This window comes from Malania oleifera, chromosome 2 (genome assembly GCF_029873635.1).
Source record: "Malania oleifera isolate guangnan ecotype guangnan chromosome 2, ASM2987363v1, whole genome shotgun sequence".
Classification (NCBI taxonomy): Eukaryota; Viridiplantae; Streptophyta; class Magnoliopsida; order Santalales; family Ximeniaceae; genus Malania; species Malania oleifera.
In genome coordinates this window covers 125,929,626-125,952,480 of record NC_080418.1, presented here as the reverse complement: position 1 = coordinate 125,952,480, position 22,855 = coordinate 125,929,626, and the positions used below count along the sequence as shown (strand labels likewise).

Sequence of the window (22,855 nt, the reverse complement as noted above, 5' to 3'; positions counted from 1 at the left end):
TTCAGAGTTCTTCCCAGATCATTTCCAATGAAGCCCCAACTGTTTCAAACCGCTCCTGGCAACCATGGCACCCTTCATTAAAACCGAATAAAGCCATGTAGGATCTATTCAACATTCTCATTGTCGCACAGCCTGTACCAAGATCCTGATGTTCCATTCGTCAGAGATTTGTACCAATAATAATTGAAACTAGACTTATAACATCAAAATGCAAAAAGCAACATAAGAAAAGACATCACATACGACCAATGATGCAAACAAGGAACCAATATAGATAATACACCATGGCCCATCTATATTTACAAGAGCATGAAAACTACAATAAACAACAAACAAATAAATCACTAAAATAGGGAAAAACTGAAAAGAGAACTGCTTGAAGCTGTAATACTGGAGATGTCTCAAAAATATCAAAGAAAAGGATATGTTGAAGATCAGATCTGACTTTGTCCAGATCCCCATACTTCATGTCAATAGACTTCGTATTCTGCCTAATCATGTTCATAAACTTCAGTTTTGAGCGCCTAAAATCATAGAAACCCCCCGTCATACCCCCTTTCTTGCTTACTTGATCACCTGTTGGGAAGAATGGTCAGCTTATCAACTTTTAGAAGAACAAATGAAAGTTGTTAGGAAAATGCTAACCTTCCAATGTGATGCAATCCAGCCCATCAGTGCGAGCAACCCTTGTAGCCACATCCAAATCTCGACAAACTACTGTTCTAGCAAACACCTAACAAAAGGGAGGCATTCAATAATAAAGGCATTGTGGGAAGCGAAAAATGTTAACTGTTTATAACTCACCAACACCAACTAATTATTTTTTTAATACTGTTAGAAGAACAAAAGAATTAACGGGACTGCCACTGGGACCCTTATATTCTTGGTAAAAGATTTTTATGTTTGGTATATGGTCAAGAAAGGATGGATGGACAATATTTTTTATTTTGGCCTTTTTTTCAGGGCTATTAAATCCTTACTCACTATCTCATTCCAAGTTGTTTTAGGTCCACCCCTGCTCCTACTGCCCCCTACAGTAACTAACTCACTCTTCCTCACTAGCGCACTATGTGGCTTACGTTCCAAGTGTCCATACCATCTGAGTCGTCCCTTTCTTATCTTATCTTCTATACGAGTTAACACCTAACTTACCGTGAATATGTTCATTCTTTAATTTATCTTTTAGTGTTATACCACTCATCCATCTAAGCATTCTCATCTCGGAAACTTTTACTTTTTGGATATTCTATTTCTTCATCGCCTAACAGTCCGACCCATATAGCATAGTTGGTTTAATAGTCGTCCGATAAAAAAATAACTTTTAATTTTAAGGGTCTTCTATGATCACAAAGCACACTTGAAGCACTTCTCCATTTTACCCAACCTGCTTTAACTCTATGCATGACATCATCTTGAATTTCTCCTTTAACTTGCATAATAGATCCAAAGTATCGAAATCTACAAGTGTTATTTATTTCTTCATCATCAAGTTTAACTTTGTCTCCAATATTCCTCCTACCATTACTGAAATTACATTTCATATATTTTGTCTTATTTCTACTTGTCCTAAAGCCTCTAAATTTTAAAGCTTCTCTCCATAATTCTAACTCAACCTCTTCGCCGCCCTAATTTCATCAATCAATACAATATCATTTGCAAACAACGAACACCATGGAACCTCATTTTGAATACTTTTAGTCAGTTGGTCCATCACTAAAGCAAAAAGATAAGAGCTCAAAGTAGATCCTTAATGTACAACTATGATAATTGGAAATGCTCTAGTTTCTCCATCTATAGTCCTTACACTAGTCATTATTCTATCATACATATCCTTAATGACATCAGTACACCTACTACATACACCATTTTTTTCTAAAGCCCACCATAGAACTTCCCTAGGTACCCTATCATATGCTTTCTCTATGTCAATAAATACCATATGCAAGTTCATCTTCTTTTCTCTAAACTTTTCCATCAATCTTCTTAAAAGATATATAACTTCTGTGGTAGATCTCCAAAACATAAAACCAAATTGATTTTCTGAGACCTTCGTTTCTAGTCTTAATCTTTGTTCAACTACCCTTTCCCATAGTTTCATCGTATGACTCATAAGTTTAATTTCATGATAGTTATTACAATTTTAAATATCTCCTTTATTTTTGTATATAGGTATTAAAGTGTTTTTCCTCCATCATATGACATTTTCTTAATTTTTATAATTGTATTAAATAAATTAGTTCACCATATAATTCCATTAGCACCTAAGCATTTCCAAACTTCAATTGGGATGTTATCCGGTCCTATAGCTTTCCCATTTTTCATTTTTTTAGTGCAAAATTAACTTTGTTAACTCTAATTTTGCGAATAAATCTCATATTTTTAGCCTTTTCCCCATTTGTTAAATCTAAATTTAAGTCTTTTATTTGGTTTTCATTAAACAACTTACTAAAGTAACTTCGTCATCTTTCTTTTATGTCTTCATCCTTAACCAAGACAATATCATCCTCACTTTTTATACATTTTATATTTCCCAAGTCGTTATTCTTCTTTTATCTAGCTTTAGCAATTTTAAATATATCTTTTTCCCCTTCTTTTCTGTCTAATCTATCATATAAACTATTAAATGATCCGTATTTAGCTTCACTAACGGCCTTTTTTGCATCTTTTCTAGCCTCTTTATACTTTTTATAGTTATCCAAGTTGCAAACTACATTTTGGTCAACAAATTTTACTAACAGATGGATAGAAGCACAAGGTAGGGACAATAATGGCCATGGCCATGGCACCAACAAGCCTCATAAAATCCCCACATTTCTAAAATTAAAATAGAAAAAAAAAAAAATCCAACATAATATATTAACATTTCCAAATATTTCATAGTATTTAAAAACTAAGTCAAAGTTTTATGAATGTCAAAGACTGCTACGTTTGTCGTAGTTGCACACTTGCACCCTACATTTTCTGCAATAAATATTTCTCAAGTTCACAGTAGCAATCCAAATATTGAATAAGACGGAGAAAAATTGGCGTGCAATGGCCAATACGAATCTTCATTTTAATCCCAAGATGCATGCATTACTAAAAGCTCAACTTCAACTTGTAACTCTGATGAAGTTCTAGCTCAACAAGTTGTTAAAGTTCCAATAAAGCAAGCATTTTAAATTTATCATAAATAAATTATCAGTCACCATATAGTGCCAAATGCACTAAATGCCAAAATCATTGCTACTAGTTCCTATTTTTCTTATAAAATTTTTTAGTTTCATGATTTTCATCCAAATTTCCAAACAGCTAAATTTAATAACAGTGATTTTAGTTTCCTCATTTCTTCAACAAATTTTCAACGTCATTTTATCGTCTGTTTGTTTCCTTGCAAACTGAAAAGTTGAAAATAAAATCCACGCAAAATGTAGTACACATTCCAAGAAGTTACTGCTAACAGTAACTTTCCAACCTCCCAATCATGAAAATTTCTTACAAGAAACTGCACTCCATTGCATCTCTTCAACCCAAGGCCCAAGGTGACACAAACGAGCGTGATAACTTTCCAAAGGCCTACAAAATACAAGCTCAAACCTTCTTGGATCCACCACTAACCCATAGCATAAACATATTTCTATCCTATCATCTCCTTCCATAAAACTCTTTTTTTTTTTTTTTCTTTTCTTTTCTTTTTTACAATAAATTTCCAAAGCTATTTAACACCCCCTCCCCGAAAAAATAAAAGACAATAAATAATATATGCTATCATAAGAAATTTCACTGCCAAACCACCAACCCTCTTTGGAAAAGGAAAAAGAAAAAACAGTTGTAATATATATATTATAGAAAAATAAAAAAATTTACTAAAAAGCATGAGAAGATGCAAAGGAGGAGAACAACTCATCCTTAAACAGAAAATGAAAGAACAAAAATCTACATCAACTTCACAAAGCATTCAAGTCTCTGGCAATATGTTGAAAAAAGCAAACCCTTGAAACAGCCTGCACTATAGCCCAAAGAGAAGCATAGCATCGAATCATGTCCCAAATAAACCCAACTGATAACCTCTCCCCTGTAAAACTCCAGCATTTCTTTCCAGCCAAATTCCTCACAACACAGCCCCAAGAGCATGTCTCCACAGCATTTTAGCATCCTTACCTTCCCAAAAACAGCATAGCATTTTGACCCGCAAGATAACACTTTAATTGAGTATTTAATAAGCAAACTCATCTAACAAAAATCAGCATATTCAACTAAAATAAATAAGTTGAAGAAAATATTTTAACATAAAAGGCCTCTTTATCAATATTGAGAAAATAACAATGAAGGAAACTCAAGTTCAATTTTTTTACAAAATGAACCCATTTCACCATACTAAAAAAACTGAAAAAAAGGGCTTGTTCCATTTTATTGCAATGCATTTTTCCCAAAACAAGATTCTATGGTTAAGTTAATAATTATCCAATAACATAATTATGCCAAAAGATCCCTATACAAATAATTCAGTCTTCATTTTCAACTCTATATTTGACAAGAAAATACTGCCTCCTTCAATGTTCATTTCCAAGAGAATCTTCAAATTTCAATCAATTGTCAACATAAATCAAAAGTTCCAAAAACACCTCTTTAGCCTACCAAATCTAAAAACCAATAGAAGCTTGATTATGAAACATAATGAATTAACTCTACCAGACAATATCTCAAAAGTGTTACTAAAACAGATGGAATGTCAAAACTTAATCTCCACAAACTAAGGCAGCACAGAAAGTAATATATCACAGATTATCTGCATAGCTTCACAAAAAAGCATCCCCTCAAAAACTTCAGAGAAACCACAAAAACTCACACTGGGAAAAATATAAATATAAATCCAAAAAGAATTTGTTCAATACTTCAACTGGGAAAAAAAAAACCTCGCACAGAAGATAACCTGTGCAAATGCTGGAGTATAAGTGGGAGAAAACTTCAATTTCTTCAACAGAGGTATCACATCAGAGCTTTGAGGATAATTTACATGTGGAGCCCGAACCCTGTTAAGTGGTATAAATGTAACTCTTCCTCCTTTCGAAGAATTAAGGTATCTAATTATCCTTGCAGATACTTCATCAGTTTCAACCACCACATGAAATAGGCTGTAAACAGAATAAAAATCTTAAAATAAAATTTCAAGCATAAAATGCACATAAAATAAGAGATCACCAGACTTCAGAAACTAAGAAAAGTGAATTGTACTTATATTGCAAATATATGCAATTTTGTGCAAAAAAAGCCCGTGAAAGATTTTTACCTGTTTCCAGCAGTAACTTCAACTGCAGTGAAAAACTTTTCGTCACAATCAAGCAGTTCAAATATTGGACCAAATACACCAGTTTCTTTGTGTTCATTGCAGTATCTCCGAACAGAACTCAATCCCCTCCTAACATCCTGACAAATTTATACAAGGAATAATAGATTGACAACAATGCAAAAAAACGGCAGTCACCAGAGCAAGTATTCAGACAAAATATCATGCACTTCTGCTCATAGAAGATTCATCAGTAATATACCCTCCACCACTGGTTCCAACTCTTGTTTTTCTTTATTTTTATGTATTTGGAATGCTAAAGCTTCCCCAAAGATTAAGGCTTTCATTTGGCCCCTTGAGCTTTATAGAATCAACATTAATCTGTTGCAAATTAATGAAACCTTTGAAGGCCTTATCTCCAGATGTTTGTGTGCTTTGTTATTTGAATTCTGTGTTGGCTTCTCATTTGTTCCTACATTTTGATTTTGCTTAGAGCATGTGGAATAATTTATTTGGTGTGTTGGGAGAAGCTTGGGTTTGTCCAGCGACAGTGGATGGAATGTTGGCTCACTCTTTTGAGGGTCTCAGAAAGAAAAAAGGTAGGACTCTTCTGTGGAAAAGTGAAGTTTTTGCAGTGCTGCGGGGTTTATGGTTGGAGCGAAATGCACAGATATTTTCAGGGATAAAATTGAGCAGACAACTGATTTGGGATAAGATCCATTATTTGGTTTCTTTATGGTGCGTTGGCTCTGGATGCTTTAAGGGAGCGAGCTTTACAGAAATTCAGCAAGATTGGAGGAATTTTTTAATTGATATTTCAAAGTATTTTTGTGTTTTTAGTTTCTTTCTTTTTCTGGATTTTTCCAGAATTCTTTTGGGAGATGTCTTATTCTCCTCTCTGTAAATTCTTCTCCTTGTACTGATATCTCTTATTTTTCTATCAATATGTGCGTGCGTGCATGTGTGTGTGTGTGTGTGTATGAATAGGTATTGAATGGAAGTAATACTGACCTGAATGTCATCTTATTCAATATGTACGCACACTCATTGGTTTTGATTTCTTTTAATTTTATCAATATTTAATCAAATTTTAACTATTCAGTGCTTTTATTTCTAAAAAATCAACTTTGTTAAAAATATATATATATATATATATATATATATATATATATATAGGAGAGAATAAAATCTATGCAGTCAGGACTATTTAGCTGTAGAGAACAGTTTTAATTTTCTATTTTAGTTTTTCAAAGAATTACAAAAAAGTTCGCTAACTTTTATTTTGAAATCTAGAAATGAAAAATTGTTTTGCACAACTAAACAAGTTCCTTAAAAAATCCTCAACCCTCAGCAGCAGCCAATAGTCAACAAAGACAGAAAATATTGTTTATGAAGTACACAAATGACGAGCAAGTGTACTGCGTACATATGAAGCAGAATCTTGCACAAACATGGAAAGAACATGAACAATAGTATTATCATTCAAAAATAAAGTCTAAAATGGCACTCTGCAAAAATCACAACCATCATAAATGCAAATGACACAACATTATCTACTCCAGCCCAAATATACGAGGATTCCTACCACCACCTTGGGACCATGGTACAGGGTGGTCACCTCCCCCCCCCCCCCCCCCCCCCCCCAAAAAAAAAAAAATTCATGGTACTTGTGGCATATTGGACTGCAAAGGAACACAATCAGGAACCCTAAAAAAAGTTAACCCCTCAAGTGTATCCAACAAAGAAAAACAGAAAGAAATAGAAGGAATATTAGATAAAAGAGACTGAAAAAGTAGGCTACCTTAGTGCAATATTTAATGCAATCTTAACTACACCACAACTGTGTAATAAGCAACTAAACTGTTTGCTTCAAAGCACAACATAGCCCCAAATGATGAACCATCTCCCTCTCCTTTCTCTCCCCTCTTTTCATATTGTCATCGTTTTCCCACTAATCCTCTCCCATGGTGACGTTCTACAGTCACTATCACACAGCAGGATAGAAGAGAAATTTTTCATCACTTTGTTGCCTAAGAAGAGATGATCTATTAGGGTTGCCCACTTTCAACTAATTGGTCTAGTTACTAGTGCATATAAGATTATTGATAAAGTTCAAGTAGATAGTCTGAATTTACCCCCCGTTTGGTTTGCAGAATCGCACCAGGAATGGAATCAAACTTTAGGAATGGAATAGCATTCCTGAGTTTGGTTTGCAGAATGAAGGGTGGAATAAGATTCCACCCGGAATGGTGATTCCATCATTTGAGGGAATGGTGATTCCTGCCCAAATGGACTGGAATCATTTCTCATTCCGTGGAATCAAAGACATTGCCATAATATCCCCAATCTTATTCTCCTTCTCTTCCTCCTCCGCTCTAGTGACCTCTACTCCGCCATCGCTGATGCTGCCACCACCATCCACGGCTTCGCCGTCCATGGCCTAGCTGTACTTCGCCGCTGTCCATGGCCTCACCATATGCTCCATCACCATCAAGGTCGGCATTCCTATAATACCCCCAATCTTCTTCTCCTCCTCTGCTCTAGTGACCTCTGCTCCGCCATCGCTGATGCTGCCACCACCATCCATGGCCTCACCATAAGCTCCATCACCACCAAGGTTGAGGATGCCGAAGTCGTGCCCTAGATTGCAGATCAAGCCTCATTGTTTGAGAACTTGGCCCTCGCCGCCACAAAACATCACTACCTTGGCTGCCGAAGCTTGCATCATCACCATGGTTGATCCATCCTCGAGCTAAAGTTCCATCATCTTCTTCAATGAAAGAAGATTTTTGTTTAAAACAGATTTTTAAAAAAAAAAAATGTATTTATTTAAAAATAAATTTATTTATTTAAAACTATATTTAAAGATAGATTTGTTTATTTCAAAAATTTAAATCAAAATGTAGTAATCATAATTAAAATTTTGATAGTAAAGGGTATTTTTGGAAAATATCATATCTTTCATTCCATTACCATAGTCATTCCGTGTGAATATCCAAACGTAGTAATGGTATTCATATGTTGATTCCATTCCAATATCAATTCCATTCAGATGTTAGTCTTAGCCGTTAGGCGATGCCATTTTTGACATCCAAGGTGCTTTTGTGGGGAGCAGAAGCGGGTAGACAGATTGTGGATGCCATCCTAGTAGCTAATGAGATTGTGGAGGATGTCCATTGGATGAAAGAGAAGCGATTGAGTTTAAACTGGATTTGGGAATGGATTACAATCAGTTTTTTTTTTTTTTAAATAGAATAAGAAGATAATATTATTAAAACTGCAAATCAGAGACATCATTTAGCGGACAAGGAAAAAGTCCGCCCCAGAAAACTAGGGAAGCAAAAAAACTGTAATACAGCAAAGAAAGAACAGGAAAACAGAAAACACAATATAAGTATCCATAACAAAAATGCTGTCCTCCAATCTCTCATGAGGTCAGACTGACAAAACCCCAAAATAATCCAAAAAAGTGCATCCACAAGAAGGCTAGGGAAGACACTCCATCCCATAAAAGCTGTTAGCAGGTTGATTGACTTTAAAATTCCTAGCACTTCTCTCAATCCACAAGGTCCATAAGATGGCAAAAACAGCTGCATTACAAAGAGCTCTGCCATTCTTGTTCTTTCCAAACCTGAAGTTAACCAATAGAAAATCTCCCACCTTTCCTAGAGCTACCCACCCTTCCCCTGCCAATTAAAAAAAAGCAATGCACGAAAAATATGACCATTCAATTCTTTGCTTCACAACACATGATACACATGTCAGGACTGAGAGCCTTATAGGGCCTTCTCCTCTGAAGTAAATCATGCGTGTTAATCCTTCCATCAAGACAAAAGCATGAATCTTCCTTGGCAACTTAGCCCTCCAAACAATGTGATTCCAAGGAAAAAGGTTAGGGGTGTGAGCTTTCAGAAGGCGAGAGAGGAAAGATTTGGAAGTAAACATACCTGAGGGGTCATCCAGCACACACTCTCGTCCTTGCTAAAAGAGGGAATATGCTGATCCAACAAGGAAATAGATACTGAGCTCATCGACCTCTCTTTCATTAAGATTCCTAAGGAAATGGAAATCCCACGAAGAAATAAGTCCCTTATAGAAAATAAAGGAGCTAATGGGAGCATTATGTATTCAAGTTATTCTAAGATACCAACAAAACACATGGAATACTCGTAACAATGGCAAAACTATCACATCCTCTAGAACATTGTGTCCTAGATGACAATAAGTCAAACTGAGAAATGAATTAGGTATGGTTGAAGACCCCAAATTTACAACTAAAGAAACATGGGTTAAGGGAACTCTTGAGCTATGGTTCTCAAAAGAGAGGACCATGTCAGAATTTTCAACACCCTAGAAGGAAGACTCGCAAGATATTTTAGAAGATGGAACCCCCAATGTCTCTCCAAATCTATGCATCGGTGGAGATCCTAAACATTAGTCTTCCTACGAAGGCTATCAAAAAAGGTGCACTTCATTGTTTGACGACACAAGGCTAAGATCTTCCCCTTCATACTCCAAAGCTTCACCTTCCAATAGGGCAATTTTTTTACCTTATTCTAATCAAAACCGCACCTCCAAACCCCGAGCTGAGCTTAAATTTTCCTACAGGACTGCTGAAAGCTTTGCAACATATCCTCCCTCAATCAGGTTCTAGCTGATGGCAAAGGGAATTTTCTCCCATCCTTTTAGAAATTGGTGTTTTCAACAATGGAGTTTGTACTCTCATGTAATGGTATCTTCGACCTACCTTGCACAAGCACATCCTTGAAGTAATGGAACATATTGAAAGGGAGGCCTTTGTGTCAAGCTTAGACTTGGGCTTAGTTTAAGACTTCGTGGGCTTCGCGAGTTTCATTTTGAAAAGGCCCAATATTTAGAAGCTTGCAAACTAAACTCGCTCAAACGGTCGCTGGCTTGGGCTTACTCAAATGGCCCATCACCTAAGCTTGATGTTCATTTGAATTTGAATTCTTCCCTAATAAGGAAACCCCAAGCCTCATATGTTTCCTTAAAATGACCAGCTTACCCAAAGTAGATTGTCTCTTCATCTGGATTGGGTTGTACGCAAATTTTCCCCATGCAATTTCTCCTCAGTGCCAATCTAGAGGAAGCCAATTTTTCTTGGGTGGAGGCTTGAATGATTACCTATCTTAACAGATCCATAGGCAAGAAATCTCAATAACTAGTCCCTGATACATGATCCTCTACATTCAAGTAATCCCCTACTTGCTTCCCAGAAGTCTCCTGAACGCAAAGCTTCCTCACCATCTAGTATACGCAAAAAATACTCAAAGCCCCTTTGTGCAGGATTTTATTCAGCAAGATAGTTCACCCTCAAATGAAGAAAAAGAATGTGGTTTGATGCATTGTGGATTCTCGCTCAAGGGTCCGAAGTCTTCATAAAGAGGAAACGATAAAGTCCATGTTCCAGCCAACTTTGACTATCTTTTGAAATGGATACTGAGAATCAACATCGTCTGGTCCTCTCAATGATGTGCCAAGCTCTACCACACTCCTCGAAAAAGAACCACTTCTTATAGATCAAGATGATGGACTCCATTTAGAAGCCAAAAATGAAAATGAAGGTAAGGTTCAGGGCAGGATACTAGAGTTTCTATGGAGAGGGTAGAAATGATGTCAAGAAGAAGAAAGAAGGGTAGGGATATCCTGGAAGAGGGCTTCAAGCTTCTAAGGAGGATCATTGGACTTTTAAGCTTTAGTGTTGTTTGTGAGTAGACAATAAGTCGAAGGGAAAACAAAGGGAAGAGACGAGGTTGAGTGAAGTTCCTAGATGAGGTTTAGTTTAAAGAATGAGGGCAAAGCTGCCATGATTCTAAGCTCGATGGAAGGAGACGAAGAAGAGAAGCATTGCAAGCTCAAAGAATCTTAGTGGATTATGATCAAGTTACGAGGAACTTTTTGGATGACGTCTTTTCTAGGAAGGGTTTTGGGGAGAGGTGGCAAGCTTGGATAACGGGGTACTTGTCGAATGCATCTCTTTCTAGTCATTATTAATGGATAACCTAAGTCATGCTTTAGGGCTTCAAGGGGTGTTAACCAAGGAGATCCACTATCTCCATTCCTAGTTCTTGAGGTTGATGTCTTGAGAGGATTGGTAGATAGGGCAACGAATAAAGGGCATGAGAGAGGAATTGGGATTGGGAATGAGGGGCTTGTCATGTCTCAACCTCCATTTGCAAATCATACAAATTTTTTTTTTCCTTAGATGGTCATAGAAGTTTTTTGTTAATGTGCTTACTATTTTACAACTTTTCTCACGAGTGCGAGTTTTGTGCTTAAAAATAAATTTGAGGAAGAGTAGGACCACAAATGTTAATTTGTTTTATTAGATCTTTGGAGTTAGCTTCTTTATGTAGGTGTGGCATATTAGAGTGGCTTTTGACTTACTTAGGGGTTCCTTTGGGTCATAGTCATGGGTCCATTGGTTTTTGATATCTAGTGCCGGAGAATGTATCTAAGTGTCTGAAGTGTGAAAGGATGCCTTATTTTATTCTGGCAGTCCTATGATTGTATTGCCCTTATTCAAGCTTGTGTTTCTAGTATTGCGCTTTATATTTTTAGAATTCCTAGAGGGGTAGCTCGAAATATTAAGGGAGTTATGAGAGATTACCTTTGGTCAAGATCGATGGAGGAGAGGCGTCATTTGGATAGTTGGGAGATTGTTTGTAACATAGGTCTAAGAAGGATGAGGAATGTAGTTTGCTTTATTGACCAAATGTCTTTGATGGTTTCCTTGGAGGAGAATTCCCTTTGCAACAATGTTATAAACAATAAATTTGGCATGGAAGGGAATGGGTGGAATGCAAATATAGAAGTAAGATGACCTTTTGAACCTCACGTTACTCATGCCAATGGGTCAACAATTACACTTGCAAGAATTGGTACAATCAACCCCACTTCATCTCCTTTTAACATTCCCTTTTAACCCACATGTCAATACAAAATCAACGAATTGCCTCATAAGATTCTTTCCTCATAATGTATTCATCCAGGATTTGAAGGCAGGGAAGATAGTGGAAGACATAAGGCTCATAGACTTCTTTATTTTGGGTCATTGCCACCTTCTGCCACTTGTATTGCTGCTAACCTACCATGCCACTTCAAATCCATTGTAGTTTTTGTCATCCTTCATTGGACAAGTTAAAAAAGTTAATTCCAAAGTTGAATTGTGTCTAGTTTGGGGTGTGAGACTCGTATATGGGAAAAGTCATTTCCCGTATCTTCCTAAGTCAACAAATGGGTCGTTAGCCCTTTTTTATTTCACATAAAATGAAAAATTATTATTAAAGATGAAAGAATGTAAAAAAAGGTGCATAAAAAAATCTTCCTCAAAAAAAAAAAAAGAAAAAAAAAAACAATAAATTAAAAAATTACAATCGAAATAACACATCCTTCCAATCACGCTTAAAACATCCTACTGAAAAAAGCCCATAACAAGGCCAAATACTGAATCCTATCCCAAGCAAATTCAAAGACATCTTCTTCCCCATAAATATATGTACATTCCCCTCCAGAGAGTAAAAATACCACTTTTTCACAAATACAAATTGTTAAAAGTTTATTTTAGTCTTTTAGTACTATTATTATTAAGTGTTTTAGTATCTTAATTAGTGAGAGCTAGTAAGGATATTATGGTCATTAAAATGTCTTTGACTACATAATAACTAGGCGGAGAGACCTATCTTCAATTTAGGTCATTCATTTAATCAAAATCTTAACATGGTATCGTAGTCATGGTTTTAAATCGCGGTAGCGGGTAGCGTAACATAATAGTAACAGGTGTAACGGGAAGCAACAGTAGTGGACGTTACATTATGGGAAGCGGGTGTAATGACTGTGAATGTTTTTCAAGCACACACAACCTAGTGCATATTAGCGTACTTGCATGTTTTAAGCTTTTAACCCTTCTTATAAAGAGTTTTAGTACATTTTGCACCCTTTAGTTCGACTAACTAAGTTATTTGGTAAGGGCAACAAGTTTACATTTTTTTTAAACCACCATTGATAGAAAAATTACGTATGTGCACGTATTTATATTTCTCATTGTTGACTCCATTAATCTATTGGACACAAGACATACGAATAATACAAATATAATATAACTAGAAAAGAACAAGGTTGAAGTTGAAAAATATAGAACATAAATATCAAATTACTAATATTATCAAAATAAAATATTTTCCTAACAAGTTAGTATTTTAATATTGTTAATTAATGCATCTCATGTGAGTATTTAAAGAAATAGTACATTTTGTATCATTGTCATCCTCATTAAAATCTTTTTCCCCTCTCATTACATGTATATTGAGAATGATTTATGAAAGAGAGAGAGAAAGTGAGAAGAAAAAGTAAAAAATAAATTAGTTTCTTTGGCTTAACAGTCCTGTAGCGGTTATGTAATGGCCGTAGTGGCCTTTACGTAACGATTGCAATCCGTAACGGCCGCTACAACCATGATTTTTCTTCCCACCAATTTCGTGATGTGTAACAGTATCGGTAATTCAAAAAATCGTTACATAACAACGTTACAAAACGGTCATGGCTGTTATTTAAAACCATGACCCTAGTGTGATCCAACCTAAACCTTTTCACACTCATCTGTCGTAGGAAAACAGCCGTCCGTTGCTGCCCTTCTCAAAACCACCTCAACCCATCATTTTTTCACAAAACCAACCATATAGCCAAAAACAAAATCCTCTAAAACATAACCCTACAAAATCCCATCGCCCGAAAGCTCCCCATGCGCCGCCACGAACTAATGCCGGCAGCAGTCCCAACCCCATGTGCCGACGCGTGAAAGATACTTTGGCCCCCTTTTCTGAGGTTTTCCTCACCATATTCTGATTCCTTCCCAAGACCATATTATGAAGCAGTTGGGCATGTTTTTTTCCTCAAAGATCCAATCTTTTTCGACCAAGCACTCCTGGTAATCTGTTAGTTGTTGTTCAGTGCTCGTAAGGCTTTTTGTGAGTTTCTTGGAGCAGTGGCAATGTTCATAAGTTGATTTGTGAGGCTATGGCAGCACTATATCAGTTTGTAGGTAGTTCACCTCGTCGGTGATTGTTTTGACGCTACACATCATTTGTGGTTGTCCCGATTAGTTTTCATTGTTCTTCTTGTTGGACATTGGTGTGGCTGCTGATTTGTGAGTGTTGGGATGGAGTCTGAGAATCCCAAAAACATGTTTCCTTCATTGCTGCCGTGGATAACAACTGAAACATTGGATGGAAGGAATTATGTTCAGTGGTCTAAGGCTGTTCGGGTTTATTTAGCAAGATTCGGATAATTTAACCACTTGCTCCAATCTGAACCTTTTGATGAGATGGCAAAAGATGTGTGGATTTAGGAAGGTGCATTGATGGTTTCCCTCTTGTGGAATTCGATAGAGCGCCAGATTGCATGTATGTGCATGCATCTAAATACATGCAAGGAGATTTGGGATTATGCTAAGCTTCTATGCTCTAGTAACATTACACATATGTATGATTTATCCCAGGAGTACTTTCAATTACAACAAGGAGACAGGAGCATTGTAGATTATTTTGGGGAGATGAAATGTATTCATAAGAAGCTTAACTTTGTGCAACCTATAACCGCCGACATTTGTGAGATGCAGAAGCAAAGGGAGCATATGATAGTTCATTGGGTTCTAGCAAGCTTAAAACCCGGGTTGGAGGCAAATCAGTCCCAAATACTTAGTAGTGCAAAGTTGTCATCATTTGCCGACGTTTCTTCTTGCGTCCTTCGTGCTTCCTTTAGCACACATTCTCCTGCTCTTGCATTTGGCTCTGAAAGGACAGCCTTACCACACATGGTGCACTCCTCGCAAGTGCACTAATTGTAGAGGAGCTAATCATACTGTTGAGCAATGTTGGGATTTTTGGGATAGACCTTCACATGTTACCAATGCAGCAACCACGGACTCCACGACATTGGGGCCAAGTGGGGGGGCAACATACTGTATCTATGTCAAAGGAAGAGTATTCCAAGCTCAACAAATATCAAGCGTCACAACAAGCTTCTCTTTCCATTGCATCTCTTGCCCAAACAAATAATCCCACAACATGTCTGTCATCCAATACTTTTTGTCCCAATCTTTTGGTTATAGACTCTACTGCCACTGATCATATCACAGGCATACCTAATTTCTTTTCTACTCTTCATCATCCTGCAAATTTACTTCGTGTTACTCTTGCTAATGGATCCATCACTGCCATAAGGGAATTGGAACTGCAAATCTCAATTCTTCTATTTCTCTTCCTTCGATTTTGTATATTCCCAAGTTTCCTTTCGATCTTATGTCCATTAGCAAGATTGCCAAATCCGTGAATTGTTCAATAACATTCTTCCATGATTCTGTGGTTATTCAGGATTTGAAGACAAGGAAGATGATCGGCGGAGGGCGTGAAGCTGGTGGACTTCGTCACTTTAAGCCGCTATCTCCTTTCACTGCATGCACTACTATTGCCACACCTCTCTAAATTCATTGTCGCCCTAGTCATCCTTAATCGGAAAAGCTAAAATGTCTAGTTTTGATTAGAGTTTTGTGTGTAATCTTGATTCTGAGTCTTGCCAATTAGGAAAGCATCATCATGTCCCTTTTGCTTTTCGAGTTAATAAATAGGCTGCAAGCCCTTTCACGTTAGTCCATTCAGATGTTTAGGGTCCTAGTAGAATTGTGTCCAAGTTGGGTTTCCAATACTTTGTAACCTTCGTGGATGATAATTTAAGAATGACTTGGCTATATTTAATAAAAGATCATTATGAGTTATTTCACATATTTTGTGCATTTTGTTCTGAAATAAAGACTCAATTTGGTTTCCTAGTTCGAATACTTCGGAATGATAATGCTAAACAATATTTCAATGCTCAATTCACTACTTATATGACTCAGTTTGGTAACGCCCAACATCTTGTGCTCACATTCAACAAAATAGGGTTGTAGAGAGGAAAAATAGACATATCCTTGAAATCACTTACACCTTGCTTTATCAAATGCATGTACCTAAAGTGTTTTGGAGTGATGTTGTATTTACTACTTGCTATCTTATCAACTAAATACCATTCTTTGTTCTTAGTGGTAAAATTCCCTACTCCATTCTCTTTCCTAATTCACCTCTATTCCCTCTACCTCCTCGTATATTCGGGTGTGTATCCTTTGTTCATCAACTAACTCCCAAGGTGGGTAAGTTGGATCCTTGTGCTATAAAATGTGTCTTTCCGAGATACTAATATACTCGAAAGAGATATGGTTGTTATAGTCCTATGTTGCATCACTTCCTTGTTTCTGCATTGTTACCTTCGTTGAGTCTACACCTTACTACACTCAGTTCGTGAGTGCGTCTGATTTCAATGAGTCACTTCCTCTGCCTAAACTTCCAGATTCTAGTTTGTTTTACTTACCCAATCAACCACATATGTCTCCAATTAGTTTGAGTCCATCTCATCGTCTCAATCGTCCTAATTTGTAGGTCCATTCACAACGGAGGCTCCAAGGAAGTGAGTACCCTCTAGCTTCTACTACCACACCTTTGGTTTCCTCGTTTGAAAAGCATATTTCCCAAGATGTTGATCCTCCCATTGTTGTCTGGAAAGGTAAACACATATATACACAACATCCCATCCCATTTCCAACTATGTTTGCTATGACTTCTCATCACCTTCCTATTATTGTTTCATTACTGCTCTATTGCCCTTCCCAAATCTGTTACGAAAGGCTTAGACCACTCTAGGTGGAGGAATTCCATGGTTGAAGAGATGAATGCTTCATAGGACAATGATACTTAGGACTTGGTATCTCTTCCTCTTGACAAGTCTGTGGTTGGTTGTCAACTGTCGCTAGGTATACACTGTGAAAATCAACCTCGATGGTTATGTGGCTCGTTAGAGGGCACGTATTGTTTCTAAAGGGTAAACTTAAGTGTATGGTCTGGATTATTCTGACACTTTTTCTTTGGTTGCCAAACTTACATCAGTATATTTGTTCATCTCTTTAGCTACCACTTGTCACTGACCCCTGCATCAGTTAGATGTGAGGAATGCCTTCTTGCATGGTTATCTTTAGAACGAGGTCTATATGGACCATCCAACTCAGTTTGCTGCTCAAGGGGAGCCAAACTTAGTGTGTTGGCTCAAGAAGGCACTATATGGTTTAAACAATATCCCAGAGCATGGTTTGGTTGATTCAATTCTCTAGTACTAGAGTTTGGCGTTCGACAATGTGAAGTGGATCACTGCATATTTTACCATCATACTTCATCGAGAAGGATCCTTCTTGTTGAGTATGTGGATGATATTGTTATCACAGGTGATCATGATAAAGGTATTACTTGCCTTACATTTTCTACAGACTAAGTTTCAAACCAAAGTTTTGGCATCATTGAAATAACTTTTGGGTATGGAAGTATCTAGATCTCATGTAGGAACTGTTCTGTCACAGAGTAAGTATGTTCTAGATCTGTTATATGAGACTGGACTATTGGGATCAAACCAATTGAGACACCTATGGATCTTGAGAGCAAGTTGGTGCTGGATATAGGTAATTTGTTGCCTAATCTTGCACGATACCGGCAATTCGTTAGAAAATTGAATTATCTCACAGCCACTTGGCCGCATATATCTTTTGCAACAAGTGTTGTGAGTCAATTTCTAGATTCTCGAAGGACAAGTCACTGGGATGTAGTAATTCTCATCTTGAGATATCTCATAGGTGCACCTAAGAGAGGTCATTTATATCAAGATCAAGGTCACACTTATATTTAGGGATATACAAATGCAAACTGGGTTGGGTCGCCGTCCGAACAAAGATCCACAACCGGGTACTGTATCTTGGTTGGTGGTAATTTGGTTTTTTGGAAAGTAAGAAACAAACTATGGTAGCTAGGTCAAGTGCTCAATCAAAGTCTAAAGCTATGACTCGCACTACTTATGAATTTGTTTGGATGAAGAACATGTTGGAAGAATTGGGTTTTCCACTCTCAGTCTATGGAGTTGATGTGTGATAATCAAGCTTCTCTTCATAATGCCTCCAACTTGGTCTCTCATGAACGAACAAAATACATTGAAGCTGACTGCCATTTTGTTCTGGAGAAACTTGTGCAAAAGCTCATTACTACCACTTATATAAAGTCCAATATGCAGCTTACTGATTTGTTTACCAAAGCTTTGGGGTGGTGCTCACGTTAAATTTACCTTAAACAAGCTAGGAGCATATGATATTTATGCTCCAGCTTGAGGGGAAGTATTAAAGGTTATTCTATTCTTTTATTGTTATGATTAAGTGTATTATTATGTTAATTTGCGAGACTTAGTAAGGGTATTATGGTTATTAGAATGTATTTGATTTGTATTATAAATAGAGAGAGAGACCTATCTTCAAGTAAAGTCATTCATTTAATCAAAATCTCAACACCATCTTCACTCATACCAAAACCTGTAAAAGAAGTAGCCAACAAATCCTCCACGGAATGAGGATAAACCCAACTCCCCCCAAAATTACAAAATATATTACTCCAAATCCTCCAAAAAAAAAAAAAAAGAATAGTTCACAGGGGCACAACCAACGAACGAATTAAAAACCTTAATATTTGAGGAAACTTTGGCCTTCCAAATACTATCATGAAGCACAAAGGGCAAAGTTTTTATAAATCAAATTATCAAAGAAAGATTTACAAGAAAAATCCACCAAATACAGTCCACAACTGTCCTCCATATTAGGACTGTAACCCTCAAGAAAACCCCACAAGGCTGAGTGGTCCTGCACCTCCCTATCATTGAGAGACCTACGAACATGAAGATCCCAAGAAAAGTCGTCCCCTTTAATGATAAAAAAAGAGGAGATAACCTTATTGGGCAACAAGCACAGTCAAGAGGAAAAGGAAAAGAAATGAAGTCTGCAGAAGTACCCAACCAAATATCTTCCCAAAAACAAATGTTAGACCCATTCTCAGGAACAAATTCAGTAAAAGGGATAGAAAGAGAATAAAGCTAATACACCTCGAAGGACTCTCAAAAGGTACAACCTATCACCACAGTTGCATCCCACCCATTCTCCTACAAGTCAAGTTTACTTCTACCAGCTTTGTGCCACTATCGTAATCATTTATTATTTCAGAAATTAACTAACCAAAATCTGAATTCCCCTCCTCCTTTGACCTAAAAACCACCACTCAACGAACCAAATGATCCTTCTTTCTCCCCAATCCCAAAGCAAGAAAATCTCTCTCAACTCTCCTAGATACCCCTGCAAGACTCTAGAAATGGACAAGAAATAAAGAGGGGTACTATAAAGACAGGCCTGAATGATAGTAATACAATCACGTAGAGGTAAAAAAAAAAATTGAGAACCCTTCCGCTCATCTAGCAACTTAAGACAGCTTCTCCACCACAGGAGCTTAAAAACCAAGAAAGTCAGGATTACCACCCCCCCCCCCCAAAGGAACCTTAAATAAGTCAAAGGCCACTCTAAAATGCGACACCCAAATAACGAGGCAAAGTCCAAGAATCTGTTTTCACTCAAATTGATACCAGGCTATTACCAGCTATATCACTCTTACCCAAATTTATTTTCAGTCCTAAAATCCTCTAAAAGTTGCAAGATAGCACAATTGGAAAAGACTCTTTAAGATCTTACAAGAAAAATAGCATCCCTTGTAAACAGCCAGCAAGTTACAGATAAGACAGCACTTCTCCGCATTGCCCACTCCATTCCCTCCCATAAAACCTCTATCCACTACCCTATATATCAATCAGCTCAAACTATCACCCCGTGAACAAAGTAGATCCCCTTGTCTAACACCCCTCAAAGCCCTAAATCATGACTTAAGCTATCCACTGATGATGCCAAAAAGAAGCATTAGCCAAGCATCCCTTCATCCAAACCCGCTCCCTCTCCCCAAAACTTTCTAGCCATAACTTTATCAAAGAAATTCCAACTAACTCAATCATGAGCCTTTTCAAAATCAATTTAAAAACAATGCCCCTTCCTTTCCTCGTCACATTCTCTGCCTACCCCTCACTGACCCCCCACAAAGGCACTTTGAACCTCAATATTGTCTCTTATCACAAAACTCAGCCTATCTGCAAGTATCTTAACAAAACCTTATACATTTTTTTATCCATTTTAATATATGGGTCCTAGTTGTGTCATGTCAAAGTCAGGTTTCAAATACTTTGTTACATTTGTTGCCAACTACTCCAAAAATGACATAGTTTTATTTAGTATAACAAGTCACTAGGATGTTGCTATTCGTACCTTGTGGTGCCTAAAAAAGTGCCTTTGGGAGATGTCTCCGGTATTAGGAATGGGGTCACACTTGCATTCAGGTACGCACATATGCAATTAGGTCAAGCACTCCGCAATGTATTTGTTATGGTAACCTCGCATTCTAATAAAGTAAGAAACGAACTATGGTTGCAGTGGTTGAGTATTGAATCTAAGTATAGGATCATGACTCATATTGTCAATCTGATTTGGCACAAGAATGCGTTGAAAGAACTTGGTTTCCCATCTATTAGGCTGCCATTCATATTGCGTCTGGTTTTTCATGAGAACAAAACATGTTGAGGTCAATTATCATTTTGTCCAGAAGAAGCTTGTGCAAAATCTTAGTACAACCACTCATGTAAGTCAGAATATCAGCTAGCAGATTTGTTTACTAAACTAGGACCAACTTAAGGGGAAATGCTCAAGTGTTATTAGTTATTACCATATGTTAGTGAGTGCAAGTCATAAGAGTATCATGGTCATTATGATGTATATGAGATATATTGAGAGGATATCTATCGCTAAGATAGCATCCCACACTACAAAAAATTCTCTCATTCACTTTCTTCTTCTTAACTGGCATGCAACATAGTCAAGCCAGCACCAAGGTACTCTTTAAGAATTTGGACAGCAATCCTCAGAAAATTAGACAAGAATAAGCCGAGAAAAGAATTACTCACACCAGGAGTTGCATGATCCAGGCTTTTTTCTGCCTTTATAACTTCTGCTTTTAGCCTATCAATTTCTCCAGAGAGTTCACTTTCTTTAGCCCATAAGGACCTATACAAAAAAGTAATTTAGTTATATCAGATCAGTTTGGATTTATTAGTCTCAATAAAATCTAAAAGAGAGAGAGGAAAAAAATTTACTTCCGCTCATCTTGCAATTTGTCTCTCTGTTTTCTAAAACGGTTAAAACCTTCACGAGATTCAGAAATAACAGATTCTAATCCTGCACTTTCAGCTCTGCGACTCCTGATGTAATCATCCTGCCCTCTAAGCTCTTCATTCAAATGATCAATTTCACGCTGAAGTTTCTCCTCCTGAAACATTTTAGAGAGAGAGAGAGATTGTTTATTGCTCAAAGGTTAAAAATTAACAAAAAATGCATCAATTCTTTGAAGGGGTAGCGGATGCAAAATGATAATGCATCAATTCTTTGAAGGGGCAGCGGATGCAAAATGATAGCTGTTTAATTTCTTTTCTTTGGATCAGTAGAAATGATGCACTCATTAATCACTAAGTGGATGGTCACTTGTCTGCAAAACCAATATTGCCATCTTAAATCTTAACTATTCAACAAAAGGAATAACTATCTTTGAAAATACCAAAGCCAACTGCAATTGCGAGTCCATTGGTCTGTGTTGTTTCATCTCCATTTTTAATTTTTAAAGGTTGACGACAAAAAATTGGAAATACCATGTTTCATACACCAAAAAGTAGAAACATGCTTCCAAAATATTCTGCAACCATGTTTAATTTTTCCTTTCAAAAGACCAAGCTAAAAATATAGTGTATCATCAATTAAAACATTGAAACAAAGAACAAAACAAAGGAACAACATTCCAAACACAACCCAGGCAAAACCATGGATAATTGACTATTGCTCTGAGATAAAACAGACACATGAAAGAAAACAATGTTTAACTTTTCATGTAATTGTCAAATTTTCCAATTTCTACCATCATCAAAATGAAGGGCAGTTATCAATACACAAATTTCCATTAAAATTCCAAAGAAAGATCCAAAATGTACCAAGACTATAATTGTACATAAATTTACTAGAACTTTGACAATAGACCTCAAATCTGAAATCAAATTTCAAAATCCTCTAATCGAAGTTAATACCAAATCATTTTTGCACTCAAAGTTGAAATGTTGAGTTTTAAACCCTCCAATTTAACTAAAATACTAGTTTTATAAAAGAAGCAAAATTATGCAACACCAAGGGATGCCAACCCATGAAAATCAAATCATTTACAAGCCAAAAAATATATATATTCTATAATACCCTCAGTTTTGTTGACATTCTCAGCATTATGACAAAAAATTAACATTTCAACCATCTAACCATAATAACACTGCTAGGAGACTCAAACATCAGGGGTTTCTATTACAGATGGTTTAGTGACCTCTGTTTTGGGTTGCAAGGATGGACCCTCCTTCTTTCCATTCATCTTTCCCCTATACTATTACGTCCCTAAATTTTCTTTGAACTTGTTCCTTTTTGAGTCACTTAACCAAGTCAATTGATCTACCACAACCTCTCCTTTACCGTTGTGTTATCTCGGATTACCAGATGAA

At 36.8% G+C, this 22,855-nt stretch overlaps 1 protein-coding gene across 4 annotated transcripts in view; it reads right to left on the bottom strand.

The window, feature by feature from the left end:
- The window catches only part of LOC131149785 (structural maintenance of chromosomes protein 3), a 107,628-nt gene that overhangs the window by 17,422 nt on the left and 67,351 nt on the right, over window positions 1–22,855 (bottom strand). For all 4 annotated transcript variants that reach the window (XM_058100532.1, XM_058100534.1, XM_058100533.1 and 1 more), the window contains 6 exons: window positions 21,422–21,594; window positions 21,233–21,332; window positions 5,270–5,406; window positions 4,913–5,114; window positions 646–733; window positions 429–576 (listed from right to left, as the gene is read on the bottom strand). In XM_058100532.1, the coding sequence (XP_057956515.1) occupies window positions 429–576; window positions 646–733; window positions 4,913–5,114; window positions 5,270–5,406; window positions 21,233–21,332; window positions 21,422–21,594 (848 nt within the window). The remainder of the gene's footprint in view (window positions 1–428; window positions 577–645; window positions 734–4,912; window positions 5,115–5,269; window positions 5,407–21,232; window positions 21,333–21,421; window positions 21,595–22,855) is intronic.